The 13,898-nt window shown below is 52.8% G+C and overlaps 5 protein-coding genes across 5 annotated transcripts; 3 read left to right on the forward strand and 2 right to left on the reverse strand.

Annotated features, from left to right (window-relative positions):
- Nucleotides 1-1,952: 1,952 nt before the first annotated feature.
- On the reverse strand, nt 1,953-3,484 carry PFLUO_LOCUS5250 (mitochondrial; the record flags this gene model as incomplete). The annotated part of the gene is made up of 2 exons (XM_073782682.1): nt 1,953-3,015; nt 3,084-3,484. 2 exons carry the CDS (start codon nt 3,482-3,484, stop codon nt 1,953-1,955), a joined length of 1,464 nt encoding a protein of 487 aa, XP_073639312.1.
- Nucleotides 3,485-3,743: 259 nt separating this feature from the next.
- On the reverse strand, nt 3,744-7,211 carry PFLUO_LOCUS5251 (RNA-binding ribosome biosynthesis protein mak21; the record flags this gene model as incomplete). The annotated part of the gene is made up of 4 exons (XM_073782683.1): nt 3,744-4,673; nt 4,727-5,264; nt 5,318-6,432; nt 6,486-7,211. The coding sequence occupies 4 exons, from the start codon at nt 7,209-7,211 to the stop codon at nt 3,744-3,746; spliced, it is 3,309 nt and encodes a 1,102-aa protein (XP_073639313.1).
- A 177-nt stretch (nt 7,212-7,388) lies between these two features.
- On the forward strand, nt 7,389-9,578 carry PFLUO_LOCUS5252 (uncharacterized protein; the record flags this gene model as incomplete). Its single annotated transcript, XM_073782684.1, has 7 exons — nt 7,389-7,472; nt 7,525-7,603; nt 7,653-7,699; nt 7,750-7,840; nt 7,895-7,974; nt 8,027-8,156; nt 8,206-9,578. 7 exons carry the CDS (start codon nt 7,389-7,391, stop codon nt 9,576-9,578), a joined length of 1,884 nt encoding a protein of 627 aa, XP_073639314.1.
- Nucleotides 9,579-9,862: 284 nt separating this feature from the next.
- PFLUO_LOCUS5253 (subunit of tubulin prefoldin) lies at nt 9,863-10,558 on the forward strand (the record flags this gene model as incomplete). The annotated part of the gene is made up of 4 exons (XM_073782685.1): nt 9,863-9,929; nt 9,970-10,256; nt 10,331-10,448; nt 10,497-10,558. 4 exons carry the CDS (start codon nt 9,863-9,865, stop codon nt 10,556-10,558), a joined length of 534 nt encoding a protein of 177 aa, XP_073639315.1.
- Nucleotides 10,559-10,874: 316 nt separating this feature from the next.
- On the forward strand, nt 10,875-13,570 carry PFLUO_LOCUS5254 (uncharacterized protein; the record flags this gene model as incomplete). Its single annotated transcript, XM_073782686.1, has 9 exons — nt 10,875-10,879; nt 10,935-10,957; nt 11,017-11,319; nt 11,370-11,412; nt 11,471-11,609; nt 11,667-11,900; nt 11,960-12,573; nt 12,657-12,917; nt 12,976-13,570. 9 exons carry the CDS (start codon nt 10,875-10,877, stop codon nt 13,568-13,570), a joined length of 2,217 nt encoding a protein of 738 aa, XP_073639316.1.
- Nucleotides 13,571-13,898: the final 328 nt, after the last annotated feature.

The following is a 13,898-nucleotide window of genomic DNA, read 5'->3' on the forward strand; positions in this document are numbered from 1 at the left end:
TCCGCCACTCCTGGTAAGGCCCCCAGCATCCAGCTTCGAAAGTCACCAATAATGTTGGACCATCTTGAAGCGCCTCTTACGCACCTGTGGGTTTTATCTGCAATCAGTGGTCACCAATTCCCCATACTTTGCCCGGGTTGTTACGACCATGCCCGGTTCAGATGGGCGTGCGACAGTGACGCGTAGCCATGGCGAAAATTCGGCGACAACATACATTGCCAAATGTTTGCCTGGAAAGACCTTCAGCTATATAAACTCTTGAAATTCTCCCTCATTTTTCACATAGAAACATTCATCATTGAGCATAATCAAGAACTATCAACCACTACATATATCTTGTGAGAAATTTATCTGGGCTTATATTTCCTTCATCACAATAACCCAGTTTCATTCATCTGCACACATTTATATTTCAAGGCTGACCATTGTCAGAAGATTTTAGTCAATATGGCTCCTTCCTTTACTCGCTTGCTGGCAGCCCTTGGTGTCTATGCCTTTCTCATAGCCCCGCCGGTCAATGCAAATGGCTGCTACTCTGGTGGCGAAACATTTAGCCAGGTTGCCACCCACGACGATATTTTCAGTGCAATGGACAGTGCATGCAATGGGTTCGCGGGGACTTTCACTTCTGGTTAGCAGAAAACTGCTTGCAACACCTTTTCCAGTGGAAATCGGATCAACTGGGCCGTCACGAATAATGAAGGCAGCTCTCAGACCTTGGCCGCATCCGACTGTATTGCTGCGATGACCATTGAGATCAACGCCTGCTCCTCTGGAAGTGAGCAGGACCATGGCGACTTCCACTACCAGGATGATCCCAACTCTGGGTCATGCTAGGTAATTACCATTACCAGGGGAAGTTAAAGGACTTTTCCGTTAAGCACTCTTTAAGCACTCGTTAAGCACTCGTTGAGCACTCGTTGAGCACTCGTTGAGCACTTGTTGAGCACTTGTTGAGCACTCGTTGATACAATGCCAGCCTCAAACGGATTGAACGTTAGGATAGCACAGATTTAACTTGAAATATCACGGAGGGCCCTTTGCTGTGCTATGTTTTCATAATGTATCTAGTATTTACGTATACTATGGTTATACCGTCATACCGACGATCGGTAGTAAATTTCGCAAATGTAAATAGTAGTGATTGTTTCGGTATAGTATTGCTCTGGTCCGACAGAAGCGCTCAATAGACTTGGCAGGGATACAAGAGTTCCGTGCCGCCCGTTCTCTTCGAGTTCCGTTTGAGACATTTGTTATGTCTTAACTTTAATCGTGCTACTCGTCACAGAGCGTGATGAACTAGCTATGCGGAATGTCATCAATGCTCAGAAATTTCTCGAAGTTGTGTTATGCCCAGCCAGGAGCACCACTATCGATAACCTGTCGAGGTAAAGAGGGAAAGAGGTCTAGTGCGAAGACAGTTTTTGAAGACTCAAGCAGGCATACCAATTGAGCATGAAGATCTTTTCGCTTATACCAGCGGTCATTTCCTTAGGAGGGAAGGAATATAAGCTACTAGAATTTGGTAATCACTAGAAGGGGAAGGGGAAAATATTTTAGATGCATCCCAACCATGGACTCCACCACTAGCGTTAAGCTTTACTTTGAATTCTCCGCCAACGAGGAGTACAAAATTACGGAAAAACATCACTCAAGTTAAGAATAGCCTCCTAGATAGTACAATTCCAGAGATCATTAAATTCAATTACAGTGACGTCTTAAATCAATTTAGGAGAGAAGCGTCGCCTAAGCAGAATTAGCTACCTAGGCCTCCGCTAACATCCCAGGCGGTTAATGGCTTTTTGAATTTCAAAGTGTCGGTAGGATGTGAATCTAGAGTCCTTGGGAAAGGCAATACGAGCTGAATTTCAATATTTCTTACGAATGGTATATACACAGATGTCATGCTTCTCCTTTGCCAGACATGTTCTGAATCTGAACGATATTCGACTCTACTGCGGGCGATGGAACTTGCTTTCCACCCAGGGCATGCTCGTAACACTAGCCTTGCGCACCTTATTCCGCACCTTGACTCCCAGCTCCGTACCCTTTTTGTGCAATCCGTTCTTAACGTACGCCATGGCGATATTGACACCACCGAGCGAGGGACTAGGCAGACCAGAGGTGACGAAGCCGACCTCGACCGGGTTTGACGGGTCAGCAAGGTCAACGACGACAGCGCCCTCACGAGCAGGAGAGCCCTTTTCAACGACCAGGCCGACACGACGCTGGGAAAGGGACTTGGGGCTGGCAATTTGGGGCAGAATGACCGAGGCGCCGTTGAAGGTGGCTGTCGCGGCGTCACGACGGTCACGTCCAACAACCCAGCCCAGGGCCGCGGCGGGCGGAGTCTGGGCGGTGGAGATGTCGTGGCCGTATAGACACATGCCTGCCTCGAGGCGGAGGGAGTCTCGTGCGGCGAGACCGGCCAGACGAACGCTGTCCTTGTCGCGGAGGAGAAGCTCCACGACCTGCTGCGGGAGGGAGGAAGCACCCGAGCTCGGGATGGAGATCTCGAAGCCGTCTTCGCCCGTATAGCCCGTGCGGGAGATGAGGAGCGGGTGCGCGGTGGCAGAACCATCGGGCAGCGTCAGATGCACTTCGCGGCATTGGCCAAAGTACAGCGTGCTCAAGTCGGCTTCGGCCGCTGAGGCATCGCCCGCCGTATAGATGAGTTTTTGCAGAATGCTTGGTGCAAGCGGGCCCTGCAGCGCGACCAGCGCGCGATCTTCGAGGATGTCCCATTTGATACTGTCGGCGCCGTGCTCCGCGCGGTAGGCCTCGATTGCGGTCTGTAGGAAGGCCAGGTCCTCGGTGCGCCGGCCGGCGTTTGTCACGAAATAGAAGGAGTCTTTGCCGCGGCGGGTGATGACCGTGTCGTCGACGATGCCGCCGGTGCCTTCCTCTAGGAGGCAGGACAGGGTCGATGTGTTCGGGGACAGCTTGTCCAGTGATGAGGGGGTCACTTTCATCAGCAGATCAAGAGCGCCAGGCCCGCTCAGGTGGTGCTGGACCCTTTTGAAGCTTTGTTAGCCGTGTGCTCGCTCGTTTCTTGGGAGAGTGTTCTTGGCGTGGATACTTACATGTGGCTCACATCAAACAGACTGGCCTTCTCGCGCGTCCACATATGGCTCTCGACATGGCTCAGATCCGCATACTGCAGCGGCATGTCGAATCCGGCAAAGGGCACCATCTTAGCTCCGTGCGCCACGTGCAGGTCATACAGTTGCGTCTGGCGCAGCGGCTCGCTGGAGTTGGACGCATATCGCACGGTTTGAGCAGTGCGCTTAGGAGCTGCAACATACACCAGAGAGTTTCTGGCAGCGGGCACGCGAGGGGCAATTGGTCGCACGGAGCCCGAGGCAGAGGAGAGCTCCCGCCGAAGCAATGTGGAGCTGATAGAAGCGCTGCGGGGAGATTGGAGGGAGGCAGCTCGCGAGGCGACGAGGTCGACACCTCGTCGGAGGGAGCGGACGCTGGACATGATAAAAGAGATACTGAGGGAATTGGACTGACAGGAAGAGGAAAAGAAAGAAATAGAAAAGAAAACGGACGGACAGCAGCATCCCATTCTTGTTCCCACCGGAGAAGAAATGCGATTGCGGGAAAGTCACGTGGAGATACGGATTCCGCGGTGATTAGGTCAGCCTTTGTAGATTGTCAAGCTACGAAGTAGGACGGACGGACATGGACTTGTACAAAATGTAAATAATATAGACAATAGTAATAACCGATTAGACAAGTTACATGCCATCGTCCTCCGAATCCAGCAGCGCCGCATAGTCTTCCGCCGAGGCAAACGTCGGCAGGTTCTTGAGCTTGCGCCGCTTCGTGCGCTCCGACGCCTTGTCGTCCGGCACCTCCACCCCACCCAGCTCCATATCCGACGGCAGATCCTCGTCGCTGTCGACAAAGGCCTCGTCATCCGATACATCCATATCGAAGTCGTCCTCGTCTTCTTCCTCTTCGTCCTTTTTGGCGGACTTCTTTGAGGCCTTGGAAGCAGCCGGTGGAGGCGGCGACACACCCTCGAAATCACTGACTTGGTCCATATCCTCGTCTTCGGACGCCTCGTCGGACTCGTCGTTGAAGATCACGCCACCGTCGTCCTCGGCCCCCTCCTCATCATCTTCATCCTCGTCGAAGGCGGACTCCAGATCATCCATATCCAGACTATCATCGCTATCGTCATCCGCTTCCAGCTCAGGCCGCGAGTCAACGAGCGCCTTCCAGATCTCCGATTCGTTGTCACTGAGACCCTCGGCATCCTCCTCGTCACGATCAACAGGATCAGCAGTACCCTTGCCCTTCTTACTGCGCGCCTTGTCCTTGTCCTTGTTAACGCGGCTGAAGTATTCGTGGAAGAACACATCTTCGGCAGCGACGTCGTCGGCCTTCTTCTTCCAGAAAGCCTCGGTGTTGAGCGGAAGAGATTTTTGCGTCGATTTGAAGGCCTCGACCAGTCGGTCTGCGGCATCACCGCCAGCGAGAGGCTGCATGATCGAAGTTCCCCGGGCAGAGGTGGTTGCCTTGGGAGTGCGGTACACGAAACGGTCGAGGAAGTGGGTCAGTGTATGAATGGTGAGGTCGGGCTTGCCGCTCATGGTCTGGTGTTCAAGGAGATGCGCGGCATTCACGGAGACAGAGGGGTGGAAGTGAGATGTGTAGGGAAGCTGAGAAAAAAAGTTAATAACTTCGGTGCTGACAGGAACGCATAAGAACATACCAATTCCCAAAGACATGTCTTGTCGGCATTGCTGTGCTCGGGATCTCTCTTGCGAGGATCGTACCCATTCGTTGGCTTCGATTTAGTTTCAACTATCGGAGCCGGCTGCTCATCATCTTCATCGGGCACATCCCGGAAGACCTCTTCACCGTCACTTTCGTTGTCCTCCGGCTGATCGACGAGAGACTGAAGACCAGTGAAAGTCTTCTCCAACTCGCGGATCAGATAGAAGACGCCGCAGACGAACGCGGGTTGATGCAATCCGAGCACCTGAACAAGCCGCTTCACAAATGCCTTGACGCGACGCACGTTGACATCGTTTTTAAGAGCCTTGAAAAGAAGGTTGAGGTAGAGCGACTGCTTCGAGGAGGTAGCCACACGTGGGTCGAGCAGGGACTCGTACAGAGTACGGTAGAACCGATCTCCGCCAACTTTGTGGGATGCGGTAAGTTGCTGGATCAGCATAAGAGCCTGGATACTCGTGTTGAAGTTTGACGAGTGGGTGATGCGAAAGAGGGTCTCCAGATGCTTCGACATGCTGGATGAGGAAATTAGTACAGTGTTTTTGAGTAAACGAGCAGGAAAACATACCTTTCAGAGTCCGAGTTGGTGAAAGGATATGCGCGGTTGACACCTGTCAGCACACCCGACACCAGCTTTTCCCGCATTTCATCGTCTTGGGCTTCACCCTTTGCAGGCTGGATTTGACGCTTGCCTTTGGGACCTTTCTGGCCAGGTTTGCCTTTGGGCGCCGGCTTGTGCGGCTGGGTGGTCTTCAGCAGGGTCACAAACAAGGAAAAGTAGATGTTTAGCAGCTTAGCAGCAACATCCTCCTCTTTGAGACTCAGGACCGTCTGATTCAGCGTGATGATAGCATAGTACTTGGCATGTTGACTCTGGCCGGGCCGGAATAGCACCTCTTCCACAGCACTGATAATGGTCGGCTTCATCAACGGATGTGTCTGCTCAAGCTGTAGCAGCAGGTACGATGCCCGAGAGCCAATCTTCTTACTCGGGTCTCCGAGTTTGTTGACCAAGAGCCGTAGCAGATTGGATTCTTGCTCCGGCTTCTCCTTGAGCAGTTCGTAGACGTAGCTGACCGCGCGAGACCGAGAGAATTCGATTTCATCGTTGCACCAAGTCTCTAAGATCTTGAGGATCTCGAAGAACTGCTCCTTGAGCATGTGCTCGTACGCCCACACGATCAGGTGGCTCTTCTGCAACCCACCGGGGAGCGGATCTCGTTTTCCCCATCGACCGCCGGCTCCTTGGAAAGCTGCAACGAGTGACGGCTGGTTCGCAAATGATCTCAGTCGTCGGTCGCCAGGTAGAAGAGTACCCTGGGCGAACATATCTTTCAGGGAACGCAGAACTTCAACGGCTTGGGCACGGCTGCGCTTGCCCCCAAGCGTAATGAGAGTCTCCAAAGCCTTGGTATTATGCAATGGCGACTCTTGCACGGCGAGAGTCAATGCAGAGATCTTGTCGCTCAGGGTTCCAGACGTCATGATGGTGGAGTAAAACCTGTGAGAAGAGGAGGCCGAGCTCTTTTGGGCTTCTGCATACAGGTCGTTTTCCTCTCGCAGCAGGGTGTTGGCCAACTCATGAACGCGGTCGATCAAATGCCGGGGCAAGTCGTTCATTTGCTTTGTCCAGGCGATTGAGGGAGGAGGAGAAGCATACCAGTCAGATCGAGGAAGAACAGCCTGTATTTGATTAGGGTTAGCATGCTGTCTTGTCAATCTAGAATATTACTCACGAGCTTGGCATATTCCTTAGGAACTTTCACTTCGGGAGCCACTGGCTCCACCGGGGCCTCGTCCACATCAGAGTCTTCTGGCTCGCTGCTATATTCGCCGTCTTCATCCTCGCCGTCGTCTTGATCTTCACCCCCCTCGTCCGCTTCTTCGTCGGCTAGGTCTGGTGGCACGACTTGTCCAGCAGCCTCCAACATCATCGAGAGTTCCTTTCGCAGAGAATCTTCGCCGCTCTTGTTCTTCGGTTTGGACGGAGCATCCTCGACCTCGGACTCGGAGTCGACACCAGCGAGAAGATCGAAATCTTCCTCAGTGCCACCCAGGGCCAAAATTTCCTGGCGCAGTGTATCCTCTTTATTGTTCATTGCCGGAGCATCCGATTTCTCCTTCTTGTTCTTTCCGCCCTTCTTCTCCTCTCGCGCAATCACCTCTCCATTGCGATCGCGCTTCTTGCCCTTGGCAGATCCTTGGTTCTGGTCGATTTTTTGCTTGTCTTTCTTCGCGGGAGCCTCCACAGCAGGCGCCTTTGCCTTGCTGTTGTCCTTCGATTTTCCTTTGCCGGATTTCTGGTCTTTCAGGCGTTGTTCGATTTTTTGACGGAGACCCGCAAAGGCGCCCTCGTCCAGATTGGGCATATCGATTGTCGTTTGACTGCCGGGGTCTGCGACCGCTGGCTCCGAATGAGGCTCATGAGCGTCCGAAGAGCGCTTTCCCTTGCCTTTGGCCATGGCGTGGGTGGTTGAGTTGACTTGAGCGTATGAAAAGAAAAAAAAAGATTGAAATTTGCTTTATCAGCGACGCTCGGACCAATGCGATAAGCTCCTCCAACGCGTGACATGACAACACTTCCTCTTCTTCTTCCTTTGCCTTGCGCAATTGATTTGTATACGATCAATCCCTTCTCGATGTTCGCTGGGCTTCGTCCCTCTCCCGCATCGAGACGATGGCTGGTGTTGGCCCACCGGCGCGTCCGGCATTGCGGCCTCCATGTACTATCCCCCGAGCCGAACCCAATGAACTCCTGTATTCTAACCGTCGCAGTATGATGGCCGAAGCCGAACATCGAATTTCTGGATTCCTACGGGGGGCATCAAGAAGCAGTCAACCGATGGTGGAAAGGGTGTGCCAATTGTGACTCCCTGAAGCATTCTCAAATACTCACAATGTAGCAGAGGATGCAAACGATCTTTTGATTCGAGGTGGCTTCTTGCGCCAGGTAAGCATCTGGTCAATGCGGCCCCGGGATTCTGTCTGACAGAACTCCAGGCCTATTCGGGTATCTTCCATCTTCTACCTCTGGGGTTGCGCGTGCAGGAGAAGGTCGAGCGTCTCATCGACAGACATATGCGCTCACTAGGTAAACTAGATTCAACCTTGCCTTTTTTCAGTCTAGTTTACTAATGGATACCAGGTGCATCAAAAGTATCCCTGTCGTCATTTTCATCGCAGGAGCTGTGGGAGCAGTCTGGCCGCCTGAAGGAGGGCTCGGAGGTATGCCCCTGCTCTGCTTTTGTCAGGATCACTCCGCTCAAATGCTATTCAGTTATTCCGGTTCAATGACAGGAGAGACACACGCTTCCTCCTCGCACCAACACACGAGGAAGAAATCACAAAACTCGTGGGGAGTCTGACAACGTCTTACAAGAGCCTCCCGTTACGAGTATATCAAATATGTGAGATTACCCCTTCCATTGCAAATGAGGGATACTAATGAACCCTTAGCGAGAAAATATAGAGACGAGCCTCGGCCAAGACAGGGGCTTCTTCGTGGGCGAGAGTTCGTCATGAAAGACCTCTACACATTCGACTACAACGTGCCAGAGGCACTCAAGACCTATGAGTCAGTCAAGACCGCCTACATGAATATGTTCAACGAGCTGAAAATACCGTACCTTGTTGCGGCGGCGGATTCGGGCAACATGGGCGGCAGTCTGAGCCATGAGTTCCATTTTCCCAGCTCTAAGGGCGAAGATCAGGTGGTGAGCTGTTCTCACTGCGACCATGTATATAATGAGGAGGTTGCAGACGGGAAAACGCACAGTTTCCATGAATCCGAATCCTCTGAACCTGGCTTCCAGACCGACGAGAAGGCACCTGTCGCAGGTGGACCGACTATCTCAACTGGCATGTGGTCGGCCATCTCTCATGACGGCAACACCTTGCTTCGGGTGTGGTACCCCAAATTCTCAATGCAGAATGATTCTTCAGAACCCGTGGAGCGACAGGTCAACTCACATGCTGTCAAGGCGGTTGCCACCGCGGCCGGAGTCGATCTTGATCTCAGCGTGGAGAATCCTGTTCACAAGTGGACTACTCACGCCCACTCCCACAAGTCTGCTACCCAGAAACCACGCGTGCTGGACGTGTATGATTCGCAAGTGCGAGTATACCAGCGCCCACCACTCAGTGATCTCCTCCAAGATGCCGGCTGCACGGCTGCCGACATTGAATACTCGATGCTGGACCGATTCCCCGGTGCCGAGAACAAGCTCAGTCTGGTCCGGGTACACGATGGGGACAAATGCTTGCGTTGTGCACATGGGTCATTGACGAGCCACACCGCTGTCGAAATGGGCCACACATTCCATCTGGGGACACGGTACAGCGAGGTGCTTCATGCGTCCGTGACCGTGAACCCGACTGTGCTGGAGGGATCCCCAGAGTCTGGTTCTGCGACGGAGCAGATCGTGCCGATGCAGATGGGTTGCCACGGAATTGGAGTTTCGCGCATGATTTCGGCGGTAGCAGACCGACTTGCAGATTCAAAGGGCCTCAACTGGCCCCGTGTAGTGGCACCGTTCGAGGTCGTGGTCGTCTCGGGTAAAGGACTGGATGCTGTCGCAGACCAGGTGTACGACTGCCTGACGTCTCCGTCATCAGTCCCAGTAGATGCCGTCCTCGATGACCGGGATAAGAGCATGGGCTGGAAATTGGGCGATGCCGATCTGATTGGGTATCCGGTCATTGTGGTTGTCGGCAACGGATGGAAGAAGCAGCAAACGCTGGAGGTGCAGTGTCGGCGACTGAACCTACGTGAAGACGTGCGGTTGGACCGGCTATCGGAGTCTGTGCAGACGCTTCTGGTGCAGCTGTGAGAGTATAATTTAGAGCATATAGTGTGTATGATTAGCGGTCCATGTACAAATACCTATCTCAAGTGGAGTCCCGTGTATAGTGCGTGGCATTTCTATTCTCGCTCCCACTCAATGCTACACCGCCCTATTGCCACTACTTCCACTTTTCTCTGCTGGACGATCTGCTTCAAACCTCCCCGCGGCAATTCCACACCACACCCCGGTGATGCGTGGGAGATAAATACTCAGTCTACTAATTCCTCGACACCATCCAACCTCCTGGAATCAGCATTCCACTACCCACAATGTCCACATCAAGCTCCACCGGCGGCGGAGCTCCTCCAGGCTCGAGCAAGACTCCCTCTCATCCCAGTGTCAACGAACCCAGCCAGCTAATATTTCAATCACACAGTCAATCTCGCCTCCCTCTCCGTCCCACAACTCCGCTCCCTTCAAACACGCCTCACCTCCGAACTGGAACACCTAACCTCGTCTCATGCCAAGCTGCGCGCCGCCCAGGCCAAGTTCCGCGATTGTGTGCGCTCGATCAACGACGGTGTCGTCGGGTCCGCGAATAAGGGAACGGCAGGCCGTGAGGAGATTCTGGTCCCGCTGACGAGCTCGCTGTATGTGAAGGGGACGCTGGCGGATCGGGAGAAGGTGCTTGTGGATGTTGGGACCGGATTTTATGTTGAGAAGGTGAGTGGATGAACTCGGGGCAGGGAAAGGGAAATAAAAATCATGGCTAATGAATGGATGATTGATGGGGATAGACACCTGCCAAGGCCATTGCGTTCTATGAGGACAAGGTCAAGGGACTGGATGTCAATTTGCAGGAGCTGGAGAAGATTGTGCAGGAGAAGAATACCCATCTGCGGGTCACGGAGGAGAGTGAGTGTTTTCTTCTGTCTATCCCTCTCAATACTGATCTTTTTCTAGTGCTGCGACAGAAGATGCTCAGTGGGGAAGGGGCGCCAGCACAGGCGGCGGCGGCAGGCTAGATACTGTTGGTGTTGCTGGAGATCGATAGAAATAAACCCATTGAACAAAATAATTGTCGAGTGGTGGTCAGATGAGCGTGCTTTCCTCATTCACTCACTGCCAGACTACTCTTCCTCTTTCTTTCTTTCTTTCTTCTTCTCCCACCTAGCCTCTCTTCCCTCTTCTCTTCCCATCCTCTTTCGTCTCTCTACCCTTCCCATCCTCCTCACCACTCTTTCTTCCTCCTTCTCTCATGCTCATGCTCATGCCCTGCATCTCACGAGCCTGAGTCCTGTTTAGTCCAGCCTGTTCTTTCCGTGCTCAGTGGTGGTAAACATGGAGTGCGTTTACCCTTACACCCTGATCTCATCCAGACTCAAATGACATCCTTCACAGGTACGAGCGGCGTGCAGCAGAGGGTAATTTTACCTTCTCTTTCAACACTCGGATTCTTTCATCCTGCTGAACCATGCCACAGGGTGGTCTTTGCCTTTGTACGGCCGCGAGAACAAAGCGGCTAGCGGTGCTCCGATTCCAGCTCCAGCTCCAGCTTCAGTTCCGGGGAGCAAGACAGCTCCCCCCAAACAGGCCCGTAAGATCATCCCAAAGACTGCTTCTGGAAACAACCGAGGTGCTCCTCATCCCACAAGAGGACTTCGAGCTGGCACAGCTTACCACACGCGTCGTGGGTCGCAGCAAGTTGCCAGTCGGCGAGTCGTCAGTGATGTGTTCCGAGACTCTCCTGCGAAGGCAAGATGGCGTGCTGGGATGGAACCCGATGGTAAGACCATCCCTTCATTTGCGAACCATCCACACTGACCCCCGAGGCAGGCGAGGTGAACCTTCCTGATGCTTTTGGCACGATCAGACATACGTAAGGGCCCGGTCAACGACCCTTTATCTTGCTTCAAACTGAACGACACATGTACCAGGTTTGCAAATACTGTTCGATCAACTGCTCCCAGTAGAACTGATGGAAGGTCGTCGACTTTCAATGGGCGAGCTGATGCATTTGATGCCATCTCGCACAAGACCGGCGCTTACGTGCTGCCGGCGAAATACGGCGATCAGGTACATTAACTCTGGCCCGTCTACTCTTCAGAACATGTTTTGATCGTTCGCGACCAGGTTATTCAAATCTGGGGGAGCTACAGCGAGGTGACTGCAGCGAAAGAATTGCTTCATGCAGTGATTGCAAGGTGCTTGGAGCCCAAACCGTCTTTGAAGCAGCTCGGATACTGGTCACGGGTCACTGCCTACAAAGCAGACAAGGAAAGAGATGTTGAGGTCCAGGCAAAGCGGGAGCAAAGACTCCAGGAGCTGCGCAAGGCGCCATCGCCGCCAAATGAATTCGAGGTCATGGTATACAGCCAATATCCCGAGAATCTTAGGTTACTTGAAACTAACCGGAATCCGACCAGCTGATGTTTCTTTGGCCACCTGACGGGCCTGCAATGAATGGTGTTCTCGGTGGACAACTCGAGAATCTGGATAATATTCGGACGACTTTCGACGTGCATGTCTACCAGCAGCGACACATGCCTAACTACATCTGCGTCTCCGCCCATGAAAAAGCAGTTCTTCTTCAAGTTATTGAGCTACTCTGCACCATATGGAGGGAGTTCACAACCAAGTCGGACGTGCAGCTCAAGTTGTACTTGGTCGAGCCGCCCTCGCCCACCGTCATGAGAACAAAGGTTCTTCTTGAAAAGAATTCGCGGATGGCACGACCTTTTCTGCATGGGGTTGAGCTCGGTGCTGATCAGATAAGACACTGGAGCAATGGACATTACCTGATCCTGATGAAAAACGACTCCCTCCTCCTGACAAATCTTAAAAGGTCCCTGAATACGATCTCCTTCATTCGCGGTCACCTCAGAATGCGTGTTCATTTCGGCACGTTTGTGCTGGATGAGTATCGTCGACCGGAGAAGGGCGAGTGTTCGTATGAGGAGAAGGGCGAGTGTTCGTATGAGTTCCAAGAGTTCCAGACCATGATTCTTCACGAACAAGCGAAGGGGCGACTAGTTCCGGGGTATTTGGCCCCCTGAATTGAGAGTTACACAGTACTAATTCCTTCTTCAGCCTCCAAGTTGGTCAAAACGAATTACTGGATAGGTGTCTTCGTGCCACCGAGTTCCTTGAGCCGGTGAATGCACCCAAGAACTTCCAATCTTTTGCCGAAATCGAGCCTACGCACTCAGCATATTTCGAATTCCCTGGTAAGAACAACACAGTCCTGTGCCTCGAGGCAGAATTTCTCAAGACCTCGGGAGCCCGATGCTTTGAGACCGGGCAGTGCCGATGGCTTAAAGCCGACCGGAAGGGGGAGTGCGGCAGTCGGCTTCCCCTACAGGCGAGTGTGATTGACTTCGGCAGGTAATTTCAAAGTTTCGGCTCTTTCTTCCATTAATCAGAAGCTCACACTTTGCCGTAGATCAGACTGGCAGCTTGAGATCAAGTCGTTCGACTTCCATGATGCTGACACCATCGGCGGGGCCCTGAGAGCTTTCGTACGGTCGATCAGGCTCCAGAGCCTTCAGGCTGTTCAAAGCATTGCTTCCAACCCGCGGCGAAAAGTCCACTTCATGGCCGAAGCGCCGGTGTCGAGATTCGTCGAGAAAGCAGCCCTTCGCTTTCAAGTGAAGGGTACTCGCTACATCTTCGAACTGGCCCGCTTTGATGCGTACATGCCACTCAAGACGAAACTGATTGCGATGGACAGCGAGTGTACGATACCTCGTGTCCACTGGCAAGAAAAACCAACTGTGTCCTGGGCGGCTTCGGTGTTCGCCCCGGAGTGGGACAATGCCTTAGGTGAAAATGCCAACCTCCGACCGGGAAATACTGCGGAGCACGCGGGAATGCTGTCAGCTTTCTTCCCTCCACTTGAGGGCAGGGACGAGGATTCAGGCTTCTGGGACTTCCTAACTGTTGTGAGAAAGATTGCAGATATGCTGGGACCTGCCCAGCATGCTGAGCAACAACGCAATGGAGATGTACTCGATATTGATCTGGGGACGTTGTTCTGAAGCAAAGCTGATTCGACTGAACGCGAAGACGTCGGTGGAGGTCACAACGGGAGACGTGCGAGACGAAACGTATTCGGTGAAGTTGCGGGAGTTCTACGGGAGATGAATTACCTTGTATTATTTAGCAGCTACGTGGTGTGTGTCTGAGGTGAAGCGGAAAGTCAGAGTCAGGATATTAGGGCATTGTTAATTCGAATACCAGCAGCCAAGTTTGCTCACTTTGAATTGGGTGTGTTTCTTCACCGTTGTGTTCTTGATATTGTAGGCCTCGGTACCGAGGCGTCAACACTAAACCGAAATAGGAGTAAAGTGGACAAACGCGTCTCGT

Source organism: Penicillium psychrofluorescens (genome assembly GCF_964197705.1).
Source record: "Penicillium psychrofluorescens genome assembly, chromosome: 3".
In the NCBI taxonomy this organism is placed as follows: Eukaryota; Fungi; Ascomycota; class Eurotiomycetes; order Eurotiales; family Aspergillaceae; genus Penicillium; species Penicillium psychrofluorescens.